This window comes from Periplaneta americana, chromosome 17 (assembly GCF_040183065.1).
Source record: "Periplaneta americana isolate PAMFEO1 chromosome 17, P.americana_PAMFEO1_priV1, whole genome shotgun sequence".
NCBI classification, from domain to species: Eukaryota; Metazoa; Arthropoda; class Insecta; order Blattodea; family Blattidae; genus Periplaneta; species Periplaneta americana.
Window position 1 is genome coordinate 76,028,651 of NC_091133.1, and position 26,412 is coordinate 76,055,062.

Consider the following 26,412-nt stretch of genomic DNA (forward strand, 5'->3'; position numbering starts at 1 on the left):
TTTCCAGTCCTTCTTCCGAAGAAGACAGGCGACAGCTCTACGGACTCTATGATGTTGTAACATAATAACTCTCGTTTCCGACAAAAGTTCAACATGTCGCCGAGGGTTTTCGTCTCTTAGCAGCCAGGTTGACAGCAACGGCTCGTGCTGAAAATTCTGTCAGGAATATAGCGCACTGCAGGAAGGTTGCAGAACATCTTCATTGCATAAAAGTATTCCGAAGGTGACAAATTATGTTCGGTGGTGACCCATGAATTGGCTCTTGGATATTCTTAATAAATAATAATAATAATAATAATAATAATAATAATAATAATAATCATAATAATAATAATAATAATAATAATAATAATAATAATAATAATAATACTTTATTGCTAGAGCAAAGACACGTATTGTTTTTTTATATATAATAATCACTCTGGCACCCCAGAAAGAGTAAGTTACATACTCGTGCTCAGGAGGCATTCCACATAATTTTAAGAAATTTTGCAGCCAGCATTTTGGGAACCTTTCCAGACGCCAATTCTCTGGATGAGATTTTCTTTATTTGAATGTCTGAAAACAAGACAAGGGTGAAGTACGAAGCCCCTAGAATGAAGATAACACTCCACTCACGGCAAGAATCGAACTTTTGCTCATTAGATGGCAGCATATTGCAGTTCACTTAATTAGTGCAAAATTAACGTGCTAAGAAATGAAAACGGTCATTGTCTGGTGATCGAGTTAATTAACTAATATAAAGACAATTATTATGGATTTTTTTGTAAAAAAATATTTTTATTAAATAATAGAATAAAAATTAATATATATATATATATATATATATATATATATATATGAAAAGAAAAACACAGATCTCATAATAATTGGAACTTCAAATTTTCTCTCTAAACAATACTTAATTGTTTTATTAATTTTTTTAAATAAAGAGCATTAGCAAATTGTATAGGAGCAAGATAACAGCTAAATCACCAAACATTCAATTTGCTAATGCTTCTTATTTTTAAAAAATCAATAAAAAATTCTTGTTTAGGGAGGCAATATAAAGTTTCAATTACTGTAATATCTGTGTTTTTCTTTTCCTGTTTTTACTTTTTATTTTTTGTTAATTAATTAAATTCTTGTTTTAAAATGTTGTGGAATGCCCTCGGAGCACGAGTATGTACTCTTTCTGGAAGTGTTAGAGTGATTTTTATATATAAAAAACTACATAGCCTATCTTTATTCTAGCAATAAAATTAGAGTGCGTAGATTTCTTTCAACATTGTTATTCCACAAGTGCTGATTTAAATGGAAAATATAAATGTTCATCTTTTCATATGTGTAACTGAAAATTATACGTAGACATACAAAATTACTTTCACTACACATGATTTAAAACAAAACATTTCGCCTCCTGCTAACACGTTACAACACTTCGATATCCGATATTTTTTTTTTTTTTTGTTTGTTTGTTAATTAAGAACTCAGCGACAACACTCCCTCGAAGTTCCATTATGAAATAAACATGAAAGAACCCATCAGGCTTTACCTTTGTGATATGAGGATATAATTAACTCGTGTCCCACTGCTAATAGTTTCGTTTGAACACGCTCATAAACAAGCTTGGAGCATATTTCCTTGCTAGCGTTATATTGCAGTTTTCACATGAACTGATTGACGACTAGTTCATAAAGCATGTTATTAAACAAGCACTTCAGTTTTAGTTGGGCGTGTACACTCATGAAATAAAATGTCCAGATTTTCATATTCAAATAACTTTTAAAATAATGGACAATAATATTTTATTTTTTGCGTGAAATGTCTGTATTCGTATATAACACTTTTTGTAAGATAAAGTTCCTGCACTATCACTTCCTTTATTCAATCAACTAATAGATGGTAGTTCCCGAATAAAATGTCTGTTAGAGCAAATAATGACGACATACGCTTTTAAAATAGCAGTCGGCCGTATATTGGCGTTCAAAGATACCTGACTTCTAATCGATAGTGATGGATAAATTGTTGGTTTAAGTGTGGCTTAGATGGCGAAGAAAATAGTCAGTGTCGCCAATAGTACATAAATATATCCGAATTATAGAATTAAAATTTTCCATCACTCTCTAATGGTTGTAAAGAGTGCAACGGTCGGCTTTTGTCTACTTTGAATAGTTGGTTAAAATGATAAGTAAACAATACTTAAACAATTAAGTATTACCCTGCCGTCGAAAGGTCGACTGTCTCTTTGGTAAGGTGGTACAAAGAAAACACTCCATTTAAATCATCAACTCTCTCTGTTCACTTTTATTAATAACACTATAGAAAAATGGAAATGAACCAAGGTCTCCAGTAAAAATACAATCACTGATAATTCACCAACGCATCGACACTGGCTTGCCACTAAAGGTCACTGAACTGGCATTCACCAATACACATATTAGTAATGCCATCTGTACTCCCAGATTGTAATCATAAGTAGCTAGCTAGACAAGTCCCAACTTGTCTTATATGGCAGAAATCATTATTACCAAAACCAAATACAACCAATGTATCACCGCTTGACGAATGCCAGCTTATAATCTCATACTCCATATGAAATCAAACTCCTTCTGTTAATCACAATAAACTTAACATTATTGATCTATAAAAACCTGTTACGATCCTTGGTAGACCAGTCTCGAAACCAACACAACAATGCTCTCTCTTCAATACACATACTTCCATAATCACACAGCACATTACTCCGTAGCTTGGCTACGTCTTTATGCGTAATAAATCACAATCCCCGTTCGAGTCCCGACTACTCTGTCATCCCATCGCAGATAGTCGTTAAGTCCCCAAACCACAGCTCTCCACAGCTCTCGTCCAACCTTACTCTTCGAGAGTCTCCCCCAAAACTAAACGTGTCGAAATTCTCCCGCAGGAAAACCGACGCTAAAGAAAAAATGAAAGCAAAAATGGCCAATGAAAATCAAAGCCCCTGTCACGTGATAACTAAATTCGCTCCTTATGCGTGAGAAAAGGGAGACCAAGAATGGCGGAAATAAAACAAGCTATCTACAGGAGGAAGAAAGACTAAAAATGAAGAGGAAGGAAGCCACCTAGGAACAGTAAGGGTAAAAAGAAAATAACAAGAATAGAGAAAAAAAGAAAAGAAAGAAAGGAACATAGTGTGCCGAAATTAAAACGGCACAAGAGTACTAAGTTTAGCGGAAAACTGCTGATACTGTCAATTATGAGATCAATAATACCAATCAATCAATCAGTTTAGGGCATTTCAAAACCTAATTGATTTTTAGCCTCATTCACGATATATCGCCATTCATCTCTGTTCTCTGCATCTTCTTGTCGTCCACCCACTGTACAAAGATTATCATATACTTGGTCCTGCCAACGGAGACGAGGTCTACCAAGAGGTCTCTTACATCTTGGAGAATAGTCGAAAGCTTTTCGTAGAAGAGAGTCTTCATCACGCCGTAGAACGTGTCCAAGCCAACGTAGTCTTCGACTTTTTATTAAGGCTATTATGTCCGGATCTTTATAAATATCCCTTAGTTCCTTGTTCTTCAAAATTCTCCATGTGTTATTTTCTTGAATGGGACCAAAAATCTTCCTCAAGAGTTTGTTCTCAAAAGTAAAAAGGGATTTTTGTTGTTTTTTTTTTCTTTGTTAATATCCAAGTTTCGCAGCAATATAGGAGAGTTGGTAGGATTACTGTTTTATAGCATCTTAATTTTGATAATCTAGAAAGGAGTTTGGAACTAAGCAATTTATGAAGGGAGTAATAACACTTATTTACCGTAATGAGTTTACGTTCAATTTCTTTCCCAAATAAGTCTGTTTCATTAATTATACTTCCTAAGTATTTAAATTATGTAACTTTTTGAAACTCCCAATCATCTATTATAAGTGACCCTCTATTATTTGAGGTACGTGATATATTCATGTATTTAGTTTTACCAGAATTAAATTTTAACCCTGTTATTCTTGTTTCTTCTACTAAGAGTCTAAAAAGTTTCTTGATATCATCTAGTAGTTTGGCAACTTGTGATTGCTTAGAAGGAGGAGGATTCGAAAATCTGTGAAAAAGTTTAAAACACCATGAATCCACCTGGACATTATGAACACCTTGCAGGCCTACGTCTATTTGTTTAATGTATAGATTTCTTTTTTTATTAAAATAATGTTTTATTTAATTATAATAATAATAATAATAATAATAATAATAATTTCTATGCGTTCATTTATCTCAATAAAACATTATGACAGCAGGAAGAAGTCATGAACACTCTGTATATCAAAATGTTTAATGTGGAAATTGCAATTTTATAGTAACAGGTAATGACTTTCTTTAATAATGACAATGATGATTGGTTATTTTATGTATTTGTCTCATAAAGGGTTTTTGATTACGTACAACTGTACAATTATTGGTTTAAAACGTATTACGTCCAACACATTTCCTTCAATTTGAAGAACACAGTTGAAAAATTATTTCATTTTTCAAGTTCCTAGAAGTACACCTCAAGCATAATAACTTCACAGTTTTCACTTTGCGAAAAATTACCCAGATTAGGAATAATCAGTTTTTCGTTCTTCCTGTAAAATTTTGTTTTTTGGACATAATATGATTTGAAACGATGCTCCTGTGTACTACCTACGCATGTTAGTTTGGCAGCTTAGATAGTCGACATAATGGAATTTCTGAAGTCAGGTCACGGATCTCCCTCTGTGAGGACTGAGGAATTTCAACTTAATTATTCATTTAACAATGCGTTATAATCCCCTGAGCCTTAGCTGCATGTTTTATCTGTTGTACTAAATCTATTTTACATCGCGTAATGCATTACATAATCCGTAGCGTTTGTGCGTCTGGATAATATAAATCTACTGTATTTCTAGAGTATACAGTTTCCACACTTTGAGTCGAAAAATGAAATAACTGCATCATGCATGATGTTCTACTTCTAAATCCTCAGCAAGCAACTTCTTACTTCCGCAATTGCAGTATTTAGAACTATACCCGTCTGATTAATAGAACAGCTACATAGTAATTGGCAAAAGTCATTTAGAACCGAGATATAAAGACGTCAAACAGTATTTGTGCTTCTACATATGCTTAAGCAAACAAGATTTCTGCGTGTAGGCTACAAATGTACACACATACATACAGAGACGAGTTGCATTAGCTATGATTGACGGTTTGTATGTCTATTTGCTGCTCTGATGTGGTCGGAGAAACCAATCAAATGTAAATACATGAGTTAAAAGTGCGTGCATGTGAACTGCGTGCAGTAATCAAATGCCTCTCCGCGCATAAACCCTTCCAAGAGACCGCCTGTTTACAGTTCTGTGGCAACACATGCTCTCCCATTCACAGCGCAATGTCAACATCAGATGGTCAAACTGAGATTTTTCACAGGGTAAGTGTGTGTTCTCGAAATGGTGGAAAGTGACACAAATATCGTTTCGCACTTCGACACATACACGCGATCCCCAACAACTTTTACTTGTCTTAGAAAGTGAAGAAGAATTACCGGTACTATTGTTTTTTTTCCTTCGAGATTTTCACGAAAATGTACGTTCCTAGCATTTTTCATATCGTTACCTTATTATTCCAAAACCTCGTAACTGGCTTGGATGTCGATTTTCAATTTTTGCGCGTTTTTCAAAGTATATCCATAGATCCATCTACTGACAAAGCAATGAAGTTTAATTTAGAATACTAGCGTTAATATTTGGCTATTACGAAATCACTCAACTTCTCTCTCTCTCTCTGTACATATACTTTCAAATACGCACAAAAAGTGAAAATCAACATTCCAGCCAGTTACGAGGTGAGGTCATTCTTGGTGTATAAAAATATGTTTTCTGATAGGCTTAGGAACTTCACTATGGAGGGCATAAAGATGATATTGATCGTTTCCTGTAATTCTCAGCTTTATTGTGGGTAAAACAGAATTTTTATACTTAAGTAATAGCTATAGCGAAACTCAAGTTAGTTGCTTAACCGTGATTCATTGCAATGCAGAGGGGATATCACAACTGTGCATGCATTGAGGTTTTAAAAATACTGCCATCTTTTTACTCCATTTAAAAGTAAAACCATTTATAAGGTGTTGTTCTTCGAAATTCATGTTGCGTATTATAGTGCATATTTTAACATTTTATAGAGCGTGTTAGCTTATATATTTCAAGCTTTATAAATGTATATAACTCCGGTCTCTACTTATTAATATAATTAAATACTCGACAGCTTTCCTAAAAAAATACATTTATATGCACTAAACAACAACTTATTCAGAATACAATTACAATATATATTAGATATTTGTATTTTATTATTGTTTAATGTATCATTTAACATTTACAAATGGTGAACTGAATATATACATATACAAGCATATTCTTTCTTTTCATGGCTTACCATGTGACATAATATTTTTCAATCATGTGCCTTATGATATATAATGTTCTGTGTTACAGCAAGCCCAATGTGAATCAAATTTGTAACATAAAGTAAAACAATATGTATTAGTGTCTTTATACAAGGTGAGCCAATGAAACGGACGATTTTGAAAATTTAATAATTATTGCACTGATTACTTTAAAACGAAACTTTCACTTTACATTTACGTTCTTACTAATAAACCGTGTATAGATTTTATATGAGACTTATGCAGAGTTGAGACAGAAAACGTTACTAATAAATCATACATAAGCGATGGATGTATAAACAGTCTGTAACTATACAATGGGAATTCCTTTGCAGTAATTATATATATGAAATTCCTTGTTTAAGCGTTGTATATAGAGAAAAAATGGCCGCCCCTCTAACAGCTGTTCGTATTGACTGTCATGGTTGCCTTGTAACCACAGAAGAACAAATCAAAGAGCACAGAATAATTAGAATAATATTGCTGTAGCTTGTACTCTTTGACCAAAGTATAGTGTGGTAATCGATCAGAGCCAGTTGTACTATCGATACTTAACACGGCACACTAGATCGCTCTGCCGGATGCAATAGAGAGCCTCATATATTCTATTACCTTTCGTAATGAAGTAATGACGAAACTATGACGTAGCTGTATAACAGTTATACTGTTATACACGACGTATGTAGTGCTTATTAGTAAGGAATTTACACACTACTTATAAACGAGCTACATATTGTATAAGACAGTTAAACGTCTGTATAAGTATAGAGTTTTTATTAGTAAGACCGTTAAAGTATACACAATAGCATTTACCTGTACCTCATGAAATTCTTATTTTCTGAACACTACATCCTGTAGGAGGGACCCATTTCGTTGCACACATTCTTCAAGTCTTAAGTCTAGCCGTGTGACTGGTCGCACCATTCTGTTGAAACCACGTGTCTCTATTGATGAGAGGATTATTGGAAATTTGTGGAGACAAAAATTTTTGAATCATTCGGGATATAATATGCTTTTTGTAGTATAATGCTGATACTCTGTAATACATATTAGCATAATATTGAAAGTGCATTTCAACTTATTGCAATATAGCCTATAAAGTAATTGTTAATATAATTAATAACAATTAGCTCTATATACTACCGCATAACCGTTACGGTGGCTCAGAGCTAGAGTGCTCGGCTTATAACACAGGGGTGCCGGGTTCAGATCTGAATTTATAACTTTGTTGGACAAGCTCGTGATCCAGGCAACACAGGGATTTTCTCCGGATACTCGGTTCTCTTCTGACATCCTAATAATTCTCCGTCATTGACATTCATTACGAGTGCAATATGGACCGACCGCCTGTGGTGCGCTCTGGGTAGACTCTGTCCGAACTAAATAGTCTACGTTTCTCGGCACTAGCGACATCTATGAACAACTCGTAGAGTCGAGGTGGATAACAAGTTAAGGGCCCAGTCATTGAACAAAAAAAAAAAATATGTTTACTATCGCATTTTTTGTGTAAGTGCTACCAAAATTTCAGCCACCGGCGTAGCTCAGTCGGTTAAGGCATTTGCCTACCGTTCTGAAGTTGCGTTCGGGCGCGGGTTCGATCCCCGCCTCATTTGTTTCTTGGCAAAGAGCTCACAGTGGAAGATATGCTACTCTTACAGTGGTAGTAAACGTTTGATAATTTCTAAGAATATAATAATTTTAGGACCCATGTTTGTAGGACTTTTATTTCTTGTTTTCATGCATACTACTTCCTCTCTAAATACTGTAACCTTTTGTTCAGAACACTCTGTATTCTTTCCTCTGTTTTATAGGTCTTTCCTTATTGTTAATCAAATTAAACGTGTGAACTAGGTTACTGGTAGGTCCTTACTTTCAGAATAATTACACTCTTACTGTTTAACGCTTTAATTTATTTCTGTTTCAGGTTAATGAAACTCTAAAATTTCTCGTGACCTTAGAAGACGAAGTGGGTGATGGCTTATCCAATAACTTGGTGCAAATTCCAGTCACTGTCATCATATTGGATGAAAACGACAATACTCCAATTTTCAAAGATGTTAGTAATAATTTGTATTAATAATGACCATCCTATTGAAAATTTCAGCCGTATTCAATTGAACTAGTCACTAATATTTTCTGTTTTAATTATTTCAGATCCCTTATGAGATCGAAGTACCTGAAGACACTCCAGTTGGCACCACTGTTTTCTCATCAATCAGAGTTGAAGATCCGGATTTAATTGGACACGTTTTAGAAGTCTCATGTGTAGATCGTCCTCAGGTTAGTACATAATATTTACTAAGAGATATTGAAGATAAAACCGAAATGCTCTTTTATCGTAAATATCTGATTACAATAATTAAGAAAATTAAACAAGATAATAAATTTGAATAACGCAAGATAAAATTAAATAAGATACAATATTTAAGCAATTGGACAAGTTTAGAAGTCGCATATGATGATAGTCCTCAGATTCCTATATAAATAATTACTAAGTGATTCTGAAGGTAACTCCAAAATGATTCTTTATCTTAAATATGAAACAGTATAGTAAATACAAAATATTTCTTTCTTATTCTGCTTTTACTCAAATTACCGCCACTGCGGGTGGGGGAAGTCATTGGATCACACATTAGATAATTCACAAATGCGGGTCTCTCTGGTAATGGGATCGACATGGCGCAGAGCCGCCGTTGAGACATCACAAGACAACGGACGAACATCCAGTCCCATGGACGGAAGATAAATGTCTTCCATTTCCCGCGCCGTTAATTGAACTTCGCATCACTTGTGGGGAAGTGCACCCACTATCTTCATAGCCACAACGGCGTGCAGTAAATACACAGTACATGTACAAAAAATCAGAATTAGGGGAGAGTCGGTTAGTATTGGACATCGGGTAATATCGGACAGTGAGTTTCTTTCATCTACCACACGATGTTAGTACCTGATTGACATGGTTACTTTTCTGTGATGTCGCATAGAGAAACGTAACCATGCCATTCAGGTACTACCATATGGTGGTAGATGAAAGAAACGCACTGTCCGATAATACCCGATGTCCGATACTAACCGACTCTCCCCTAAATAAGATAATAAATTAATAAAACATGACAAAATTAAACAGGATTCTATAATTTGTAAGCATGCATATATTCAATGTACTAGAATACAATTGAAGGACTTTTTTTAAAAAGAACCATAATCCAAAAATTCAAACTTGACATATTAACCATGTAGTGAGCGTATTGTAACGGTCATCTACTGAATTAGTTGTTAGTGGAAAAAAAAAAAAAAAAAAAAAAAAAAAACATTGTCCTACAGTATGTTAAAGGAGTAGAAATTTTCATTCCTTTTCATAAAATAACCATAGTCCAAAGACTTTTTCTTGTGAGAACAGCATTGTCCAGGACGAAGGTAGCATTTATAAATATCCCATTCATATCATCTTGAAATATTTATCCACACAATTTTAAACTATAGTACAGTAGATTGAAAGTATTGCTTATTATGTATGCGGCAAAAGCCACCTCAGAGAAAAATACTTTAGCACGTGAATTGTTGTATTAGTTATGGAGTCATCTATAGATGCAGAAGTAACCCCATGGAAGAAACATAAGCAACGAAAGGAGAAAAAAAAACAGGATATAATAAAGAAAAAGAAGATTAAAGGAGAGGCACATTTCAGCCACAACAGAGTTTTTTTTCTTAAAACAACTATTGTCCACAGTTACCTAGATTTACACGTGTATTTCTATGAGTCAATGTAAGTTATAATTTGACGGAGTTACGCAATAAGAGGCCAAGCGCCAAAAACCTGTTTCGAGATATTGGCCATTGAGTTAAATTTTTTTATAAAACATTTTACGCAAGAAGTGTTATAACGTTCATACAATTACAAAAAAAATAGCACAAATAATATGAAAAAGGCTAACCGATTTTTAATAAGAGACCAGCAGTTGAATTAATATTTCAAAGCAAAATAAATAAATGCATTTTATGCAATAAACGAATTTTTGCTTATAAATAGCAGCAGAATTCAGATATCGCATTCTTGATTTTTTCCGAGCTAAATTAGCCACTCATCAACAGATATGTGCAAATATCTCATTTCTTTTTCAAATTGTCGGTTGGTCTACCATTGCGTAACTTCGTCCAATTAATGTAACCTACTTCAGTTTTTCTAAGTTTCTACAACACCTTAACAAATGGCATGATGAATTTCATGTCAACAACACCCATGCCAGATAGTTTTTTGTTTCTCCTGAAAATTTGTATTTGGACTATGGTTGTTTTTCGAAAAATGAAAATCTCCAATTGTTTACATGTTAATTAATATCAGAATTAATCACTTTTGGCATGGGTGTGTGAAAAATTTTTGGTACTAAATGGTACGGAATAAATGGTATAAACAGACCTGGCGCAGCCGTCACCAGCGAGTGTATGTCTAAAGTCGAGTTTAAAAATAATCAACCTCTAAGCATTACGGTAAAAGAGGGTCGACTAAAAAATCATATAGAATAAAAGTGTTTCTCATATTGGTATTTCCAGGACGTTTGAAACTGGACGAAATTATTATAGTGAAACACTAGGTGTTCTTGCATTATTTGATCTGGAAATAGTATGTCACATAATGATCGCATTGTCCGGATCAAAATAAATTTGTAACCTGTAACAAGATTTAATAACATTAATTTGGTGCTGAACTTCACATTCGCTTTCATTTTAATATTCACAGTCATAATTCCAAATATTGTTTTTCCAGTTCCCCGACGCTTGCAAGAAATTCGATGTGGTGAAGATAAATGCTAGTCAGCAGGCTTTCACAGGAGCCTTGGTTCTGCGGCAGCCACTAGACTACTCACTCCGACCGTTCTACCAGCTGTTACTCAACGCCACTGTAAGTAGCTGCTATAGTTTCAGTATAAGGGTGGCTCTGAAATTGAGTGGAAATTTGTGTCCGCGTTTTTGTTTCTTCTGTTTTGTATTCTATTAAAAATTTACTAGTTTCCTTTTTATTATAATATGTTCTCAAATAAATTGCCATTATCAACAGCCAGAGAATAATAATTTATAGTTTTTTTTACAGTATTTACTTAATATTAATGAAAATATATACGGATTGTCCCCTCCATGTAATATCCACTGCCCCATCTTATACTTAGGAATATAAAGACATGGAATACCCCAGGGATCAAATTTAGATCCTTGTTGTTTCTAGTTTGTATTAATGATTTAGTCTCAATCATAAACAACCTATCCTGTGTAATCTTGTTTGCAGTTGATACAATTGCCATTATTTCAAGTAAACATTATGATCACTTAATAAATACTTCTAAAACATCGTTAAATCTAATGAATTAATGGTTTAGTGGAAATAAAGTAATACTTAATATTGACGAAACTAATGTAAGCAAATTTAGTGCACATACTGTTGTTCAGTTTTCTTATAATGTTAGATTAAATGGAATTGATCTCAAAGAATTTATAAGCACTAATTTAGATAACCATTTGAACTGGAAATCACACGTCATACAATATATTACTCCTAAACTGAACTGTGCCTGTTATGCAGTAAGATCCTATCTTCTATTGTCGATATAAACACCCTTAAAATTGCATACTTTGCATAATTTCATTATAAAATGAAACGTGGACTAATTTTCTCTAGTGGAAAATCTCCGTAGTAAGAGATGCAGGTGAGTTTACATGAATACATAAAAAGTATCTGCTAAATATTAGTACTAGTTTGAATGGTTATCATGGACAGCGTACAAATCCGCTGAACTGTTCAATTATTTATAATTCTGGATGGACTGTAATATAACATTGCTTCTTAGATCATACACTGTGTATTATAATCTCACACGATGTTTTTGTTCTTTATTTCCAAAAAGTATGGAAGAATAATTCCAGTACTGTGAATTGCTTAATTATCAATTGTTGTAAATGTAAAACAAACATAATAGACTCATTTTTAATTATGGCACGCATTTCAATCGTCTATCCAATGTATTTCATTTTTGTTTCAAATAGCAGGTATATTGAAAATTTGACATTTTATTGTCCCATACGATTTCTTGCTGCCCAATAGCGATCCTCTAGTTTGGCCCTCCTTAAGGTTGGGCAGTGAGCAATGAGTAGCGAGTCCATTTCCTGTTTTTGGTCGCAGAACGTACAGTATTGTTCTGGTTATGTAAAAAAAAAATAGATTCGTGCATGAGCATTTAGTTGAAGTAAGTTATTTGTAGTTGCTGTGATTTGACATTAGCGCTGCAAACTGTCTGGTATTATCTTATCAGCTGCTCTATAATTATTTGCCAAACTTGAAGACTTCATTGAAGAAATTCAAAAGATAGTTAATGATTTAATTTGTGCAGGACGGAGATCATGACAGCAACACTGGAGTTCAGATCAAGGTTCAAGACGTGCAGAACACTCCACCAGTGTTTGAAGGATCGCTGACAGGTGTCGTCAGAGAAGATGCGGAGATAGGGACACCAGTGATGACAGTCAAGGCACATGATGGGGATAAAGAACATCCCAGGAAGATCGTGTATGAGCTTGTTGCAAGTAAGTCGCAAACAACACCAAATCTATTGCAATTTTGAAATGATGCAGCTCACAAATTATTTGCCCATTCAGTTGTAAAGTTGTGCACAGCTTTATTAAGAAAGAAAGGATCTCTGGATTTTTGTGTTCTTATTCCGTTGAAACGTATTACCGACTCTGAGATGTGACATTTTCCACTAGTGCATTTATAATTACATTGCAACTTGGTTAATTTGAAGTTGAAGAGATCATTAAAAAAATCCAATTCTCCAAGATTTCGAGTTAGATAAGTTTCAATAAATGGTTTTCTCACTTTCTATGACAGAAACATTTTGATTGAAATATGCCAACGTTTTTTCGAGAAGAACGGTCCAAATCGACTAAATTTATAGAGTTCCGTTGGAAATCGTATCCTGAACCTCTTGTACAAGAAAACAATCCAATACAGTGAAAACAAAACTGTTTATTCAAGATTGTGTGCAACATTGTCAAAATAATGTACATTCAATTTTTTTTTTAACTTGGTACTTTTGTTTGTTTTTAGCATTTAATCTTTGATTCATGCAAAATTCTTCCAGTTTATTGAGCGGCTGGAAAATTGTTTCACTCGCATTTTGTTGTCCTTCAACAAAGTACCTTAATTCCTTGGTGTGGTCCATTGCCTGGGCGATAGTAGGCAACGATTTATCGGGATGTTTTCTCTTTTCTTCAACTGAAGACAGTCCGACAGACTCTTAGTGCTATATTTTGGGTTGTAATCGTAGTTTTGAAACTAAATTTCGTTGGAATTCATTTCGAATTGTGCAAAGAAACTAATTTCAGACGATTCTTTAACATTACGTTGCATAGAAATGTCAAGAGGCCGTTCGAAAAGTTCGAATTATTCATAATTTATATTAAAAACGTTCTAATTAGACAAGTTCGAACTGTATAAATTCAATTACGAGTAGAAGCAGTTTAAGTTAAGGCTGGTTCACAATAAATCGGGAACTGAAACGACAGCGAGAACGAGAACGGAAATATTGTTAAAATGTATTTAAATGTAAGCATTCACAATTAACGAGAAGCTTGCCGGAGCCTGGGAACGGGAACATGATAGTTAATTGTGAATGCTCACATTTTAAATACATTTATTTTAACAATATTTCCGTTCTTGTTCTCGTTGTCGTTTCCGTTGCCAGTTTATTGTGAACCAGCCTTTAGTCCTAAATACTTCACCTCCAATGAATCCATTGTGCCTGTCTCTTAAACACTTTTCGCCCAGTCGTGATATTATGATGGAGTAGGACAGATCATCCGTCCACTGCAATAATGATTTTGAGTACCGAACAGAACTCGTCTTCCGATGCAATGGAAACAGTGTGAAGGGTTAAATTTTGACATTTAGGGCTTCATAAAAATCTTAATTTTTAATTCATTAAAAAACCCACATGTGCAATGATGACGCGGGTTTGTAAATGGCTCTGGGCGGAGTGCCTTAACATCAAAAGGTCGGAGTTCATTAAACAGCTCTTGAATTTTAATCACTTTCGGAACCAAATTCACTATTCATTTTCTTGTTATTCTCGGATTCTGGTTTGTGATATTAAATAATAGATATTCTCTGAAACTTAATGAGTTGCATTCATAGACGATCATCTGATCTTACCTATAAAAACATCACGTAAGGTTTTCATGATCGAGTCCCAACTTTGTTATGTACTCCGACAGTGAGTTTATCATTAATGTTCTTACATTTTCCAACATTCTTCGCTACAGGAATTTTGGCTTTCTCTGTGATTTTGCTGAAAGGAATAGTTTTAGGCTTTACTTTTAAATCGTGTATTGAAGCTTAATATAAGCTTATTTAAAGTTAGAAAGTACTTGGAAGTCCTATAATCAGGGTAATATACAGAGCGTTCGCCAGGAAACAGGTTTCGCTAAGGTAATTGCCGTAGTACTTTTAATGTTACAGGTCAAAAGCGACTGTCGAGGAAATAGTGTATACAGTTTCCCTGGATCGAGCGTAAGAAGGTTTTATGTTGCGTAGTACGAACAGAATGATAACATAGACTGAAGGGATGTCAAGGTTAGAGCATTAGTATACAGCTGACTTCCATTCGGTGCAGTTCAGTTTAGTTCGTGGCAGTTCAGTAGGTCTATACATGCTTTCTTCCTTTCAAAATTCTAATTCCCATTCTTTTTAAATCTTGTTCCACGCCATGCAGCCATCTATTTCTCGATCTTCTCTTCTTTCTAACTCCTATATATCTTTATGTGAAATGTATTTTGGTATTATCTCTTTTTCTATCGTCTCTATATGGCCAAGCCAACCAATTTTCAGGGACTTAACATGTTTACTAAATCCTCTCCTTCTAATATCAGGTTAATCCATGAATTAGATCAAATTCTCCGTGCGCCAGCTTCACATATTGGACCTACATGCGTCTGATAATCTTTCTGTCAAATATTCGTAAACATTTTCATCATCCTTATTTAAAATCCAAGATTAAACTGAATATGACATAGCAGGTCTTATTAATGTTTTATATAAATTGAGCCTAGTTGATTTAGTTAATAATCTTGATTTTAATGAATTAAGAGTTGCAAAGAATGCTTTATTTTCTGTTATTATTCCATTATTTATTTCTTCGGATATTGTTTCCTTGTTATTTATTTATTTTGACTCTTAGATATGTAATATTGGTAAGATTTTCAAAAGCACAATTTCCAATTTCGATCTCCTACATCAGTGGTCATCAACACTCGCTGAAATGGGTAAAGGGTATTCGGAGCAACATCAAATACACCGTCGTGCAGCAGGCAGAGAGGGACAGAGCATACCCGCCAGCAGCTACGGTGCACCATAGTACAGTCTCTTATCCGCGGGTAAGAGACGCTTGCCCGAGCGTGCTCTGTGCTGACGACCGCTGTCCTACATCATACTACTAAATTTATTTCCGTCTTTATATATTTAGTTTTAACTTAATTGATAACTAAACCTGTCAGTTAAATGACTATACATTAGAACAATTAATACTCATTTATGATACGTATATTACGAAGGAATCGTACAAAATGTGTCGTGCTATATTTCCAGTAATCGACAATCCCAGCACTTATTACAAAGTAAGCCCAATAAATTACGTCTGCAACGTAATCTAAAGTCGCGAGATTATTAGTATTATCGGAAGTTGACACGCTAAATTATCACCATAATTCATTCCATAATGTCTAACAGGCAACGTAAACATTGCCTGCAGAGAGAGAGAAAGATAATCGTTATTGAACCTATGACAGAAGTCTCATTCCACGCTTACCTTGAAATTGGGCGGTCTAAAGCGTTCTTCCCCCGCCCAACTTCAAAACAAGCAGGAATGAGACCGCTGCCATTCGTTGAATAGCAATTATACTTCTCTCCTCACATTGCGGAACGAAGTATAAGTGGCTGTTACTTGCCTACGTAGAACAGCGCGCACTAAGTGAAACTTGTTTCCAGGCGTACACCAGGTATAGCAGCATCAGACGTCAGGGATCTTGTCAAGGATCTTTTAGTCTTATACCTCGCTAATCCAAACAATTGCACATTTTTGTGAAATTTAGTTGATATTATGAAACAACTGTACAAATCGTGAGATTGTGTCTGTCGCAGTATCTCTCTTATAATCAGTGTTAACGAACACAAAAATGTTCTTTCTTATTTTCGTTTTTATTTCTAATTAGAGAAATCATTATAGTGCTAAAAAATGTTACGATATTTTCGCGTAAATAAGCGTTTTCGGCGTCAATGGTATCAAAAAGTGGTTTTTGGCTTGTCTGCCTGTGTATTTGTTTACAGCGATTTCTTTCAAACTATTTGACAGATTTTGTTCATATTTAGTAGTTACGAGTGAATTACACTGGGAATTATTATGTTCATGAAATACAATACTTTTACCTGTAGGTCCTGACATATGATGCAAAAATCAAAACTCTTCCTTTGGTTCTTTACTTTGTCTCAAATCCATATAGAATATCCAATTACCCAAATACTAGCATGCCCACCTACACATATTTCTGCACTGCGTAGCACACGAGATTGCTTGAAATCCCACAGAATGTTCCAGATCAACAGGAATATTTCCAGTCCCGTTCACATACAATCAGCTCTCTCATTGCCAATTATATTGTTAGGGTCTACTATAAAATACCCCGGTGAGTGTCACCTCATTTATTTTGCAATTTCATCAGTTTTTAAACATTTCTCCCCGAGTATGAAATCCAACTGACATGACGAGAGAGTTTTCAAAATTACCTGATGGTATGAGGTGAACAGTTGGTGAAGGCATATCAGTGTGATGTTCTCGACAAGTCATAGATCGTTGAAAATGAGAGCGAAAACAATGGTGGCTTATTCTCATCTTTTTGTTACCTGAAAATGAAAGTAGTTACCTACTTCGAAACTTTGTGTGTTTTGAGTACACTTCACAAACAATCGAAAAAGTCCGCGTGCGTTCTAGCACTGAATTTCTGAGAGGATCAAAACAGAATTAGGCCCTATCATTTCGTCAACACGAGTTCAATCCCCGGCACTGACTGGAGTGTTACAAGTAGTAAACAAGAGATGGGAATACAAATCATTCGTTCCGAAGTTCTCCCATTTCCCTCAATAGTACAAAATATAATTTCCCTTACACCCTTCATTTCATCCCACTCTTCTCTTCTGTGTCATATCTGCAATTGTTTACTATGCAAAAAGGAAAATTGATTTCTTCGTGTTAGCAAACTTTATCCAATTCAAGTCCGAAGAAAGAAATATATTATTTCCCATTTTGCAAATGATTGTTGAATAACGAGAAACAATAATTGTAATTACCCTTTTCACATATTTCACATGCAATTCTGACAAATATAGAAACAATCATTCTAAAATTATATGGGTTACAACAATTGGTATATTAACATATCTGTGCCCAGTTTTCCAGAAAAAGAAAGGGAGTGGCTCAGTTACCCAAAATTTCAGAGAAACTGGGCCACCGAGGCAGTGGAAAAAATATGCTGGAGATTTAAGGGAATTTCTATTATTGATTGTAACGTCTATACAAGAATGAGGATAAATACAATTTATTTGTTACAGGATTTAAGTGCCTTTAATGAATGGAATGAATAATAGTCCGAAGAAAAAAATTATTGTAATAATAATAATAATAATAATAATAATAATAATAATAATAATAATTTACGCTCTAGTGTTGGGATAGCATCGCGTTTTCCACGCTGTAGATTTGGGTTCGCGGCGCGTTTTTGACGCTCTAGGGATGGGTTATCGACTCGTATTTGATGCTCTAGTGTTGAGTAAGCGGCGCGTTTTTGGCACTCTAGGGTTGTGTAAGCGGCGATTTTTTTTTACGCTCTATGGTTCTATAAGCACAGCGTTTTTTACGCTCTAGGATTGGCTTAGCGGAGCGTTTTTTACGCTTCAGACTTCTGTTAGCGGTGCATTTTTGAAGCTCTAGGCTTCTGTTAGCGGCTCGTTTTTGACGCTCTACAGTTCTGTAAGCGGTGCGCTTTTGATTCTCTAGGGTTGGGTTAGCGACGCATTTTTTACGCTCAGAGTTGTGTTAGCGGAGCGATTTTGACGCTCTAGGGTTGGGTTAACGGCGCGTTTTTGACGCCCTAGTGTTAGGTAAGCGGCGTGTTTTTGACGCTCTATGGTTGTGTAAGCGGCGCATTTTTGACGCCCTGTGGTTATAAGTGGCGTGATTTTCACGCTCTAGTATTGGGTTAGCGGCGCGTTCTTGACGCTCCAGGGTGATGTGAGCCTCGCGTTTTTCACGCTCTAGGGTGGTGTGACCGGCGCGTTTTTGACGCTCTAGGGTTGGGTTAACGGCGTGTTCTCAACGCTCTAGGGTTGTGTAAGCAGCGAGTTTTTTACGCTCTAGGCTTCTGCAAGCGGAGCGTTTTTGACGCTCTAGGATTGGCTTAACGGAGCGTTTTTGACGCTCAAGGCTTCTGTTAGCAGCACATTTTTTACGCTCTTGGCTCCTGTTAGCGGCGCGTTTTTGATGCTCTAGAGTTCTGTAAGCGGTGCGCATTTGATGCTATGGGGTTGGGTTAGCCACGCGTTTTTTACGCTCCAGAGTTGTGAAGGCGGCGCGATTTTGACGCTCTAAGGTTGTGTAAACGGCGCGTTTTTGACGCCCAAGTGATGGGCAAGCGGTGTGTTTTTGACATTCTATGATTGAGTAAGCGTCGCGTTTTTGACACTCTATGGTTAGATAAGCGGCGTGATTTTGACTCTCTAGTGTTAGGTTAGCGGCATTTTTTGACGCTCTAGGGTGGTGTGAGCGGCGCGTTTTTTATGCTCTAGGGTTGGGTTAACGGCGTGTCTTCGACGCTCTAGGGGTATGTAAGCGGCGCGTTTTTGACGCTCTATGGTTAGGTTAGCGGCGCTTTTTTACGCTCGACGCCATAGTGTTGGGTTAGCGGAGCGTTTTTGACGCTCTATGATAGTGTGAGCGGCGCGTTTTTGACGCTCTAGTGTTGAGTTAACAGCACGTTTTGATGTCCTAGGGTTGGCTTAGCGGCGCGTTTTTTGATCCTCTAGGGTTGGCGTAGCGGAGCGTTTTTGACGCTCTGTGGTTGGTTTTTGACGCTCTGGGGTTGGGTTAGCGGAGCCCTTTAGACAGTCTAGTGTTGGGGTAGCGTCGCGTTTTTCACGCTCTAGGTTTGGGTTAGCGGCAAGCTTTGACGCTCTGCGGTTTGATTAGCGGCGCATTTTTGAACCGCTAGAGTTGTGTATGCGTCGGGTTTTTGACGCTCTAGGCTTCTGTTAGCGGCGCGTTTTTGACGCTCCAGAGTTGTGTAAACGGCTCTTTTTTACGCTTTAGGGTTAGGGTAACGGCGCGTTTTGACGCTCTATGATTATGTAAGCGGCCCGTTTTTGACGCTCATTGGTTTAGCGGCGCGTTTTTGACATTCTAGGGTTGGGTTAGCGACGCGTTTTTGACGCTCTAGGACTGTGCGAGCGGCGCGTTTTTGGCGCTCAAATGTTTAGATACGGTCACGTTTTTCACGCTCTTGGTTTGGGTTAGCGGCGCGTTTTTGACGCTCTGTTCGGTTAGCAGCGCGTTTTTGACGCTCTAGTGTTATATAGTCGCGTTTTCACGCTCTAAGTTTGGGTTAACGGCGCGTTTTTGTCGTTCTAGGCTTCTGTTAGCGGCTAGTTTTTGACGCTCCAGAGTTGTGTAAACGGCTCTTTTTTGACGCTCTAGGTTTGGCTTAGCGGAGTGTTCTTGACGCCTGGGGTTGGGTAGCGGATCGTTTTGACGTTCTATGGTTGGGTGAGCGGCGCGTTTTTGGCGCTCTGGTTTGGGGTAACGGCGCGTTTTTGAAGCTCTAGTGTCAGATTATCGGTGCGTTTTTGACATTCTAGTGTTGGGTAAGCTGCGCGTTTTTGATACTCAATGGTTGGATTAGCGACGCGTTTTTGACGCTTTAGTGTTGTGTAAGCGAAGCGTTTTTACACTCTACATTAGGGTTGTATGAGCGGCGCATTTTTTATGCTCATTGGTTGGGATAGCGGCGCGTTTTTGACGCTTAGGGTTGTGTAAGCGGCGCATTTTTTACGCTCTAGGGTTGGCTTAGTGGCGCATTTTTGACGCTCTAGTGTTGGAATAGGGTCGCGTTTTTCACGTTCTAGGTTTGGATTGTATGCGCAGACTAAAAGGAAAGGAGAAAATAGGAAAGATTGGGGAATGCTGGGTTTGCAGTGAAAGATCCGCCTTTGGGCAGAAAACTAATAATAATAATAATAATAATAATAATAATAATAATAATAATAATAATATACTGTTAAGAAACAAAGGAAATAATTATTAATTGGTTTCCTGTACATCAAGTATATTCATTGCAGGAATTTCTAGTCTTTAAACTAGGTGTAATAGTGACGTAAAATATCTTTTAAGCGTGTGCCTGCATGCGATTTTGAGATACTACATCATTGTTGCACCTCGTTTAAAGACTAGAAGTGCCCGCGTTGAAAATGCCTGCTGTATGTAAACACCTTAAAAAATTCCGTAAATAGTGATATTAATATTTATTGATCTGTAAGTGAGTAATAACAGGTTTGTATTACTTGGCTTGGACTTACGAGGGCTGGGCCCTAGACGAGTCCGTACGTCCGTATACTTAGGTACGCTTTGGCCCATTGTGCGCCCTATATACAGAGTGAACCGTAAGTAATGTCATTAATTTCAAGCAGTTATTCTTTGAGATAGTTCAAACAAAAAAGTTTAATATAGCCTATTTTTGCTTCCTTTTCGTGGAAAAAAGATATCAAACATTTCATAGCGTATCTTGGGAAAGCTATTGAATTAATTCCCAATATGCTTAGTCAATTTAAGAGAGTAATGTATTATAATAATAAATTATTGAAATAATTTTAGTTTTTCCTTTAAATGTGCACAAATTTGATCCGAACAAATATAAGTTTTCGTTCTGCAAGGGAATTCTAAAAGGTGGTACACTGTGAGAACGCTGAAGAGATGAATCTCGCTTATGCGAGGAATGGGTGAGACGACGAGAAATGTGAATATAACACAACTGCTTTTAAAGATGGCTCGGGAAATTTGATTTTTGTATGTAAGTTTACCGGTTATTACTTCAAAAATTAAAGTGGGAGGGAACTATCTAATAGAATAAAGGAAAGATCGTAGTACGGCAAACAGAGATTGTTTGAATCATTAATTTAGTTTGTATAATGTAAAATAAGATTCTGTTATTGCCTCTGTTCACCGAATATTTAATTGAAATTAAATTGAACTGTTTAAAAATAATATTTTTAATTTTGTTTGTTACTTAAACGTAAAATCAGCACATCGTATTTTTATTTTTTCCTTTAGAGTTTTAAATATTTTAAGATTTTGTTTTTATAAGCTGAAATAAGCATAATAATTGTTTACAATCTCTAGAATATTCGATTGAAACCAAGGGCACATATGTAAAATATTTCACATCGTCCATTTCTACATCAAGTTGATAACAATCGCACTTGTCATCTGACAAAACTCTTGCAATTTTGCATAATGAATTGAAACCACCGTTTTTGTATTACTGTGTTCATTTTTGCTTAGATCATCTTGCTGACCATTCACTTTTGAGATGAGATTATTTACTATCGAAATTTGCTCCATCAATTTCACACCAGCATTTTCGAGACATTCGATTGTAGAGGGATAAATCCAAAATTAGATGAAATATATTCACACTGTCTTTTAATATTTGGGTCACCAAGAAGAATTTGAGCACTACTTATGGAAGCTTTTCCGTCAAACGTCTGTATGACTTCTTTTACGTTGGTAGAATTATTGTGAAAGTATGTGGAAGCTTCCAGCCATGATCCCCATCGCGTTAAAATGGGAACAAGAGGAAGAGGCACTCCAGGGCAAACTGCTTGAGTCTGACTGTACGAACGAACGGTAAACAAAGACAATGCACGACCATGCACCGTGCGGTAAGCTCACGAATCGTTTACAAACTACTACTGCCGATGTTACGGCCCTAGTTATAATCTATTTGTTTTAGTCACCTAACTAAAGTACAGCCGGTCGTTCTCCGGCCCTGACGTTTCTCGTGACCGAGGGAGACAGTGTTGCCGATACGTATAGACAGAATGAAAACTGTCACGCGCTCGCCGGCCGATTTTGTGGCGCGTAGGTTTGCCTATAAATCATTTTACATATAACTTAGATCACAGCCTTCGTTAATGTACACAGCTAGCGTAGATCACAAAAAAAAAAAAAAACAAAAAACTAATGCGAACGCGTATGTAAATCATTTTTCACAAATATAGATCGCATCTTTCGTTAATGTACACAGCTAAATAATTATAACAGAATAAAAACTAATGCGAACACGTATGTAAATCATTTTACACAAACGTTGATCGCATCTTTCGTTAATGTACACAGCTAGCGTAGATCACAAAAAAAAAAAAAAAAACTAATGCGAACGCGTATGTAAATCATTTTTCACAAACATAGATCGCATCTTTCGTTAATGTACACAGCTAAATAATTATAACAGAATAAAAACTAATGCGAACACGTATGTAAATCAAGTTACACAAACGTTGATCGCATCTTTCGTTAAGGTACACAGCTAAATAATTATAACAGAATAAAAGCTAATGCGAACACGTATGTAAACTATACATAGGCCTACAGTATATTACCACAGACTATGGGAATATCTTTATAATGAAAGTCCAGTATATCAAATGAAATAGACTCTACTTTCCTTAGAATCTGTTGGTACTCAAGTGGAAAGAAGCCACACTTTTAACGGTTGTTTTTCCCACCTTCAAAGCGTCACAAACTCTATCTACCACTTTCGTAACAGGGAGAAGAGGTTCTCCATTGTCTCGCTCCTTCTCAAAATATTCACGCAATCTGTATATAAATTCATGAGCCGATTTTTTCCTTCTTTGATTCTGACGACCATTGGCCATATTACTATATCAATAATAAGGTTTACAGGCACCGTAAATCGCTCAAGCACAAAACAACACAACTACTTCGCCTGTACTATAACACAAAGAACTAACGACTCGTTCGCCACGTGCTTCGCATAAAAGAAAGAAGTGGCAACATCGCGCTAAATACATCAGACGCTCATAGCTGGTTGGCTCTAGCAGACAACTTTAACCTCGAGTGCTCGCCTCTCCCCCAGCATTGCAAACTGCGATTGAATTAATCTTCGCATATCAGAACTCAAGTCTTGTAACAGCAAATTACTATAGAATTAAAAACATTACTTTAAACCGAACCAGAGTGTTTTAAGGTTAAAATTTAGCAGAATAGTTTCATTCACAGTGGAATTTCGAGGTTCTTTTTCACAATTTCAAAACGCCACAGGTTGGCAATGCTGGTCACTATCTTTCTCTCTCATTCTCTCTTCTCTTTCCAAGCGAAATGTCAGAGCCGGAGACTGGTCGGCTGTAGTTTATACGGAGCAACATTTTGATTCAAGCATAGCAATGCTCAATAGAAGTCCCTGTACTACCCTGAGTTGATGTAAATAACACGACTTGTATGAAACGCGACGTAGTTCACTTCATAGGTTCGGTGTCCGAAGTTCCATCCCTAGTAATAACAGTTGGATAGATGAAAGCAAAAACTTTCTCATCTATAAATCCATTCATGCACGTTCAGAGATCTGTAGCTATGGATTTATTGACCGCCCTGGTTGGTCTCCACCTGTCTGCTGAGATAAAAGGATTAATTTCTGAGATGGAGCCACACAAACAATACGACCCCATTATTACTGATGGTAATGGCAATGAAGGCAGTGGTTACGAGAGGGACTAAACTGTAATGGCGACCAGTGTTCACTGAACGTTGATTTAACTATTAAAGCCGTAAGAGGGGAAAGATGCATGCATAAATGTGTGCCAGATTCAGCTGCTGTGGCTTTCTCTTTATCCAGGAAACAATTTGTTCTCCTAACATTGGTCTTGTGAGAGAATTGAATGTTGCGAAAATACTATTGACTGTAACGACATGGAACACTAGTAAAACGTAGCACAAAAGTAAGAGGAAATTCAGTGGAACGTAATAAAGTTGACCTTACTAGTCAAATAAACGCTAACGCTATTCTGCAAGGATTCAAAACCTGTCGCCAGTGATTGTTTATTTAAGGTCGATAATAATCGTTAGCCTGATTTCCTTCGGAGGAAAAAGTAAAGCCGAGAGTAGCAAACCGTAGATTTACTGTGTCCCTGAATAAATACAGCCCCAAACAAAATTACTGACCTCTTTAATGTCCAAATTGTCTACTTTGCAGTCCTGTAACATTGAAATATTTCCTGATGTTCGAATTAGAGGAACAAAAGTCCGGTTACTAGCTCGTTACAAAGGTTATGAAAACTTGCACAAGTTTGTTAAAACTCGCAAAAAGGATTAGAAATATTTGATAATGTTAAGTAAGTTAAGTTTAAATAATTACGTATACTGAGATTGTGGGGTTTGACATATTTCAGGCTATATGTCCAGTTTCTAGGCTACATTCCTCCATTATTTTTTTTGTCTACACTACCAGTAAATTATAGCTCTTTATACTTCAGTATATTACTCGACTAAGATCAGTGGAATCCTGCAACCCGGAGCCGTGGCGCTACTGCTCCTGCGTTTGTAATACCGCATCGCGATAGTTCACATTACGCCCGCGGCTCCACTCGCCTCGGTCGAGTAATAACAACATTTTACCGTAATCAGCAGCAACAGTAGTATCGGAACTATTTCAAAGTTTGTCAATTTGTTATTTATTTGGTTCTTAATTACCCCGTGGTTAGAAAGTTCGCTTACACGATCAGAAAATTGTAAATCAGATATCTTTCAACGCGAGTGTACAGTGACGTTCAAAGATATCTGATTCTACTAATCGATAGTGATCGATTATTTGTTGGTGTAAGTATGGATTCTTTAGTTATTATTTCCATGAATAGTTGGCGAAGATAATAGTCACTGTCGCCAATCGTAGATAAATATACCCGTATTATTGAATTCAATTTTTCATCTACTGATTGTAAAACAACACTGAAACCGCTGATATTGTCTATTAGGGTACGTACACATTGGAGCGACGATAAACGATAAAAGAAGCAGCGATACTATAGCAGAGAGAATTGAAGCATGCATTGTCATTGAGGTGTGCATATTGGAGTAACGATAAAAGCGAAGATACACGATAAAAGCGACGAAAAAGCAAAGTTCCATTTTCTTCGCTCTTGTCGTTCATATGATCTCTGATTAAGATAATATTAATCTGTATAATTACCGGTGGTTATCAATATATCCGAATATTAATCGATTTATTATTATTTCGGCGTATTAAATGAATTATTGTAGATAGATATTGGCAAATTGATCAGTTGTGTATTTATTCGTCCTATGTTATGTGATCACAAGAACCAATCACAACACAACGAATTTATACTATCTTTGGGATGAGAAACGGGTTTAATTTTGTACGTATTTAAGTTATATTAACCTTGAACTAAGCAGCTGATATTTCCTATATATCTTCTTTCATTAAGTGGATGCATAGAATATCTTCTACTGATAAATCAAAATGTTCGCTTCCCGCGTCCTCGTCGCTCCGATATGAACACTTGATTCTTTGATAATACCAAAGCGTCGCTAGCTCATTTCTTTTATCGTTTATCGTTGCTCCAACGTGTACGTACCCTTAGAAGAATAATTCTGCAGTGCTTGGGAAAAGTGACATAAGTCAGTTTTCACAAACCTTTTTTGATAATTTATTGACAACTTGCACTGGTTTATGTCGATTTGATTTTTGTCTGTATGAATTATTGTAATGGGAGGAATACCTATGTATTTTTTTTTTTTCCAAGCGAGCAGATGTTCCGTAAGTTGTCAATAGATTATCAAAAAAGGTTTGTGGAAACTGACTTGTGTCACTT

General features: G+C 36.2%; 1 protein-coding gene across 1 annotated transcript in view; it reads left to right on the forward strand.

Moving 5' to 3' along the window:
- The window catches only part of Cad87A (cadherin 87A), a 237,899-nt gene that overhangs the window by 121,713 nt on the left and 89,774 nt on the right, over positions 1 to 26,412 (forward strand). The window contains exons 4-7 of the mRNA XM_069815945.1: positions 8,344 to 8,475; positions 8,574 to 8,699; positions 11,185 to 11,319; positions 12,800 to 12,992. Of these exons, the coding sequence (XP_069672046.1) occupies positions 8,344 to 8,475; positions 8,574 to 8,699; positions 11,185 to 11,319; positions 12,800 to 12,992 (586 nt within the window). The remainder of the gene's footprint in view (positions 1 to 8,343; positions 8,476 to 8,573; positions 8,700 to 11,184; positions 11,320 to 12,799; positions 12,993 to 26,412) is intronic.